This window comes from Cebus imitator, unplaced genomic scaffold (assembly GCF_001604975.1).
Source record: "Cebus imitator isolate Cc_AM_T3 unplaced genomic scaffold, Cebus_imitator-1.0 Scaffold223, whole genome shotgun sequence".
Classification (NCBI taxonomy): domain Eukaryota; kingdom Metazoa; phylum Chordata; class Mammalia; order Primates; family Cebidae; genus Cebus; species Cebus imitator.
Window position 1 is genome coordinate 372,642 of NW_016107538.1, and position 6,765 is coordinate 379,406.

The window sequence follows — 6,765 nt, forward strand, 5'->3', positions numbered from 1 at the left end:
AAAAAAAAAAAAAAAAAAGAAAAAGAAAAAAGAAAGGGCACAGAAATGAAATTGTTGGAGAATAAAATAATTCGGAGTATGATGAATGGATGATAAAGAATGTGGACCTGCCCCCAAGATAAAGGCCCGAGGTGGGAGCAACAGAAGGAGAAAATGTTAGACTTTTGTCTTAGGACAAAAGAAGGGTTCTTAGGAGGGCGGTGGGTCTTGCTGGGTCCACTGCTAGCTGCCACATCCTCCACTAGCTGCCACAACTCAGCAGAGAGTAAGACACTGATGGGATGACCAAGAGGCCAGGCTGAGACTCTCTATGAAGGAGACACCCACCTGAGTGCCTCCTCTCCTACAGGAGATTGCATCCTACTTGATCACCTTTGAGAAGCATGATGAGTGGCTATCTTGTGCCCCAAAAACAAGGTGAGAAAGTTTGAGAACTTTGGGGAGTGGCAGGGGCCCTGGGTTCTGTTCACAGAACTCCTGGACAACTCTTCCCTTCCCAGGCCTCAGAATGGCTCCATCATCCTCTACAATCGGAAGAAGGTGAAATATCGGAAGGATGGTTACCTCTGGAAGAAGCGGAAGGATGGGAAGACCACGCGAGAGGACCACATGAAGCTGAAGGTCCAGGGCATGGAGGTAAGAGACTCAGACATTCAGCTCATCTGCCCAAGGCTGCCCTCCTCCACCCTTAGCTGGGCTCCAGCCCTACCAGGGCTTGCTGACATTGTCCACCTCAGCTCCCTCCCAGTCAGTCTTCCCTTATCTCTCACTCTGGATCGGCTGACTGATTGTGTTGGCCACTCTCCACTTCCCAGTTCCCTCCATGACTCAACTCTCTTAGGCCATGCCTCCCTTCCAGAACTGATGCCCAGGCCCCTCACTGATCTTGTGTTTCCCTCAGGGATCCAAGCAGTGATGGTCTCAGCACAGGTTTCTCTTCCCCAAATCATTGCCCCCTCATCTCAGATGCATTCTTGCTCTGCCCTCTGGTTTCTAGATGGTCCCATATCTCAAATCTGGTCCTTATTTTAAGGTCCCAGCCTCACTGTTCCTTTCTCTCCATCCCTCATCTATGACAGGGCTGCTGAGATTCAAAAGGGGTGGGGAAGTAGGTGGGGGTGAGGGTGGGGGAAGGGTTGAAGAGGAACTGGTGGAAAGATTGGGATTCCTGCAAAGGGACTGAACAGAGGAAGAGTTGGGGAGCAGACTAGCCCTCCCCCCACCCCAGCCTGTCTCCTGGCAGTGTCTCTATGGCTGCTACGTTCACTCTTCCATCGTCCCCACATTCCATCGGCGCTGCTACTGGCTGCTCCAGGTAAGGACGGAAGAACCCAGGGAGCCAGACTCTTCCTGGCTCTTTGAGGGACATGGGTCTGAAAGAATGAAGTGAAAGGATGACTAGGTTCTGAGTGAGAAAAGGGGCCTGGGAAGAAGAGAAAGGGACTTGGGGATGGAGAGAGCCAGAAATTGGGGGTGAGGTGAGGAGGGTGCCCAGGAAGAAAGTAAGGATTAGGAAGCTGAGCCCCTGGACCTCAGTACCCCATGGCTCTGTGTCCCATTATGCTCTCAGAACCCCGACATCGTCCTTGTGCACTACCTGAACGTCCCAGCCCTGGAGGACTGTGGAAAGGGCTGCAGCCCCATCTTTTGTTCCATCAGCAGCGACCGTCGAGAGTGGCTGAAGTGGTCCCGGGAAGAGTTGTTGGGACAGCTGAAGCCTATGTGTAAGGCAGCAGGGTGGGATAGAGCTCCAAGGGGAGAGTGGAAACAGGAGCTCCCAGACAGGGCCATGGTTCTATACCTAAAGCCCGTGGGGTGATCATTTCCCTTCAAGCTGGGAGGGTGCTAGGATTCCCGCCCTGTTCTTAGATATTAGAATATGAAGAAAGGACGAAAGCTACATGTCTGGGCAGTTTTGAGGCTGCTGGCTTCTGTTCACCTGGCCAGAAGTCTTGAAGCATGTCAGGTGCTTGGAGGAGCCATCAAGGTACTCTGGAGCCTATTTCGTGGGAGTCCCACAGCACTTCCCCCTAACTTCTCTAGTTCATGGCATCAAGTGGAGCTGTGGGAATGGAGCAGAAGAGTTCTCTGTAGAACAGCTGGTGCAGCAGATTTTGGACACCCACCCAACCAAGCCTGCACCCCGAACCCACGCCTGTCTCTGCAGTGGGGGGCTTGGTAAGTTACTCCCTGACCCTGTGGCTGTCTTCCCACCTAGCCACTCTGCTCTTACTCAGGCCAGGGGGATATCTCTCTTGATGGGATTTGCATGCTGATTTGCAAGCGTTTTGCATGTCCCAGAAAGAGGGGCCAGATGAACAGAGACCTTCCCATTTGGGTGCACACTGGCTCCAGGCTTCTATTCAGCTGTCTGAGCAGCCTCTGCCCTTCCTGTCTTCTACCTTTAGCAATTCCTGTCCCTTCAGCATCAATTACACCCAGGCTTACTCCTACTTGGCACCCCCTGGGTTCTGTTCTTTTCTCTTTTTCCTATTCCTTTATCTTTTGCTTTTAGCTACTCTCCCAAGCCCTCTGTTCTCCTCTACAGTGTTCCTCTGATCCTGGTAGTTTTGAGGGGAAATGGGGAGGGAGAGAGGCAATAAAGGATTGAGGGAGAGACCAGACATTTCTGATGCCTCCCTGTGGCTACAATCAATATTACACCTCTGGTCTATAGGGCAGTCCCAGGAAATATTTTTGAGGGCTTCCAGATAGGATGTGGAAGGCTGCAGAAGAATGTGTCTTATCTCCTCTCCTTGCTACTCCTCTCCACTCCAGGTTCTGGGAGCCTTACCCACAAATGCAGCAGCACGAAGCACCGCATCATTTCTCCCAAAGTGGAGCCCCGAGCTTTAAACCTTACCTCTATGCCCCACCCTCACCCCCCAGAGCCTCCTCCACTAATAGCCCCACTTCCCCCAGAGCTCCCCAAAGCACACACCTCCCCATCTTCTTCCTCTTCTTCCTCCTCATCAGGTTTTTCAGAGCCCCTAGAAATCAGACCTAGCCCTCCCACTTCTCAAGGGGGTTCTTCAAGAGGAGGCACTGCTATCCTTCTCTTGACAGGACTGGAGCAGCGGGCTGGGGGCTTGACACCCACCAGGCACTTGGCTCCCCAGGCTGATCCTAGGCCTTCCATGAGTTTGGCAGTGGTTGTAGGCACTGAGCCTTCTGCCCCACTGGCTCCTCCCAGTCCTGCCTTTGACCCTGATCGTTTTCTCAACAGCCCCCAGAGGGGCCAGACATATGGAGGGGGGCAGGGAGTAAGCCCAGACTTCCCTGAGGCAGAGGCCGCTCATACCCCCTGTTCTGCCCTAGAACCTGCTGCTGCCCTGGAGCCCCAGGCAGCCGCTCGGGGTCCCCCTCCACAGTCGGGAGCAGGTGGGAGAAGAGGAAACTGCTTCTTCATCCAAGATGATGACAGTGGGGAGGAGCTCAAGGGTCAGGGGGCTGCCCCACCCATACCTTCACCCCCTCCCTCACCCCCACCCTCACCTGCCCCCTTGGAGCCATCAAGCCGGGTAGGAAGAGGAGACGCCTTGTTTGGAGGACCTGTTGGGGCCAGCGAACTGGAGCCCTTCAGTCTTTCATCATTCCCAGACCTTATGGGAGAACTCATCAGTGACGAAGCTCCGAGCATCCCTGCCCCAACGCCTCAGTTCTCTCCTGCTCTTAGCACCATCACAGACTTCTCCCCAGAGTGGTCCTACCCAGAGGTAAGCCTAATGCTTATCCTCCTTTCTCCTTCCCATTTGTTTTCTTTTTCTTTTTTTTTTTTGAGACAGAGTCTTGCTTTGTTGCCAAGCGCCAGGCTGGAGTGCAGTGGTGCAATCTCGGCTCACTGCAATTCACCTCCTGGGTTCAAGCAATTCTCCTGCCTTAGCCTCCTGAGTAGCTGGGACTACAGGTGCGCGCCACCATGCCCAGCTAATTTTTGTATTTTTTAGTAGAGATGGGGTTTCAGCATGTTGGCCAGGATGGTCTCGATCTCTTGACCTTATTATCCACTTGCCTCGGCCTCCCAAAGTGCTGGGATTACAGGCGTAAACCACCGCACCCAGCCCTTCCCATTTGTTTTCTGTGGTCCGTGACCTAGTTTCCCTGTTTTCATGGCTTCTTAGTTCTCTACCCAATCTCTTTTTTTTTTGAGACACAGTTTCGCCCTGTCACCCAGGCTAGACGGAGTCTCCCCCATCACCCATTGCACTGGTGCGATGTCATCTCATTGCAACCTCAGTCTCCTGGGTTCAAATGATTCTCCTGCTTTAACCTCCCGAGTAGCTGGGATTACAGGCACCCGCCATCATGCCCAGCTAATTTTTGTATTTTTAGTAGAGACAGGGTTTCACCATGTCTCGAACTCCTGACCTTGTGATCTGCCCACCTCGGCTTTTCACAGTGCTAGGATTACAGGCATGAGCCACTGCACCTGGCTGCCAATCTCTTTTTTATGTAGAGTGAAGCTACTTTCCTGTTTCCAGAGTCCTCAGCAACTTAACCCTTTTTCTTTTCCTCTCCCTTCCACGTGTTAGCGTGGTTTCTGGAGTTTCCTAGGACCTCATTCCGTTGCTAACTGTTTTCAGGGGTAGGGAACTGGGGGCTCTGCAGCCTGGAGAAGAAAAAAGACACCGGGGATGTGACTGCAGACTTTGAGTAGCTGAAAGACTGTTTTCAGCAGTAGAGAAGTTCTGTTTTATGCTGCCTCTGAGATGAAAAGGAGGAACTACAGTGGGGGGTGAATGAGCCCAAGAACAGAACTTCCTTCTGGTGACAGCTCTGTGGTAGCTTTGGGGGAGGCCCTGAATCCCCAGTTGCTGGCAGATTCAGGTAGAGACCAGGTAACTACTTGGCAGGAATGCTGGGGAGGGATAGACTAACTGACCTTACCCCACTGGGTCCTGTCTATCCCTGTACCCCAGACTCTAGCACAGGACCTGCCATATGGTTGATACCCTCTAAGGGTCTGAATAAATGAATGAATGAGTGGGTGGATGAATGCCCAACTCTAGTCACATGCTCTCTTGACTTCTGTCTGCAGGGTGGGGTCAAGGTGCTCATCACAGGTCCTTGGACCGAGGCCTCCGAGCATTACTCCTGTGTCTTTGATCACATCGCAGTGCCAGCCTCACTTGTCCAGCCTGGTGTCTTACGCTGCTACTGTCCTGGTATGAGGATTGGGAACCATAGAGGGAGGGATTGACATGTGGGCAGTTAGGACAGATCAGGACCTCCAGGCTTCCAAAAAGTATTGGGAACAAATGGGTTGTTTTGAGAGCACAAGGACTTCATCCAGTCCTGAGTTTGAGCCCCAAGCTCTTCCAGCAGGCAGAAGAGCCTGGACTTAGGTGTCAGAAGATCTAGGTTCTGGTCCAAGAAATCTACTCCTTAGCCGACCAGTGACCTCAGATGAGTCTGATCCTTCCTGAGGTCCTTGGCCTCCCCTCCTGTAGGGTTAGGAACTGATCAAAGGGATTTCTAATGTCTGTCCAGGCTTTCTGGCTTAGTTAGAGCTAGAGTCTCCAACTCCAATCCAGAGAGAATGAGAAAGAGGAACTGTAGATTTCCTCTAACCAGTCTTGGGACAGAAGAACATTGGCTTTTAGACCTGTATTGCCCAGTATGGTAGCCATTAGCCACATGTGCCTATTTAATTTAAAAAATACTTAAAATTCACTTCCCCAGTCTCACTGACCACATTTCAAGTCCTCAGTATCGACAGGTGGCTGGTGTTACCCTATTGGATAGTGCCGATATAGAACATTTTTGTCATTGCAGAAATGTCCTATTGGACAGCACTGGTCTAGACTACATTGCCAAGGTTCATCTCTGCCCTTTTGCCACCAGCTTTGCCCTTACCCTGCACTCAAAAATCAGCCTTACTATGGGACCTCAAGGACCACCAGAGTGACAGATTGGCAGCTTTGCTGTCTATGAGTGTGTTCTCCCCAGTCTCTATAGCCCCATTCAACATGTGTGTAAGGAAAGGGGATGAGACCAGATAAGCTGGGGATTGGGAGAAAACGTCTCAGCACCTGGTCGTAGGATCAGGGCCTGCTGGTTCCATCCTTATGGCCACTGGACACTGTTTATGAGCAGCTAGCTCCCCTTTCCTCCATTTTAGTAACAGGGTCATAACTTCTGGACTTTAATCTGGGGATCAAGAGGTTTATCCACTATCAGATTGTTCATAACTATAGGAGTCCCTTGACCCTCAGTTTCCAGACTTTCTTGCTGAATAACAAATATCTTCAACTACAGGGTCTAGAATCCAAGGGATCTCTGGCCTATAATATGTAGTAAGTTCTCAAATGAATAGACTCCCTTCCCAGTTAGTGCCAAGGCCACTGAAGCCAGGGGCCTCTTGGCCCATAGCAGGGCAGTAGGGGAAATAGATATGGAATGATTGTCTATGGCTCTGACACAGATCGCCAGAGAAGGAGCCAGGGAAAGAGAGCCCTTCTTGCTGATCCTGCCCTCTCCAGCCCATGAGGTAGGGCTGGTGTCTTTGCAGGTGGCAGGGCAGGAGGGGCCTCTTTCGGCTTCTGTTCTCTTTGAGTATCGAGCCCGCCGATTCCTGTCTCTGCCTAGTACTCAACTTGACTGGCTGTCACTGGACGGTGAGTACCTAGCCCTCTGACCCCAAGTGTCGGGCCCACAGCCTTTGAGCATGACATGCACCTAGACCCCTCAGGGTTCAGGTGGCCACCACTGAGCCCCCACTTTACCATTCTTTTTTTTTTTTCAATGATTTCATTACTGATTTCT

The 6,765-nt window shown here is 51.7% G+C and overlaps 1 protein-coding gene across 9 annotated transcripts in view; it reads left to right on the top strand.

Moving 5' to 3' along the window:
* The window catches only part of CAMTA2 (calmodulin binding transcription activator 2), a 20,802-nt gene that overhangs the window by 4,861 nt on the left and 9,176 nt on the right, over positions 1-6,765 (top strand). For 3 of the 9 annotated variants that reach the window (XM_017496729.2, XM_037727213.1, XM_037727216.1), the window contains 8 exons: positions 350-417; positions 501-636; positions 1,229-1,315; positions 1,571-1,724; positions 2,044-2,178; positions 2,779-3,716; positions 5,039-5,165; positions 6,483-6,617. In XM_017496729.2, coding sequence (XP_017352218.1) covers positions 350-417; positions 501-636; positions 1,229-1,315; positions 1,571-1,724; positions 2,044-2,178; positions 2,779-3,716; positions 5,039-5,165; positions 6,483-6,617 — 1,780 coding nt within the window. Of the gene's footprint in view, positions 1-349; positions 418-500; positions 637-1,176; positions 1,316-1,570; positions 1,725-2,043; positions 2,179-2,778; positions 3,717-5,038; positions 5,166-6,482; positions 6,618-6,765 lie in introns of all 9 variants that reach the window. The other 6 variants (XM_037727214.1, XM_017496731.2, XM_037727215.1 and 3 more) reach the window with 4 other exon arrangements.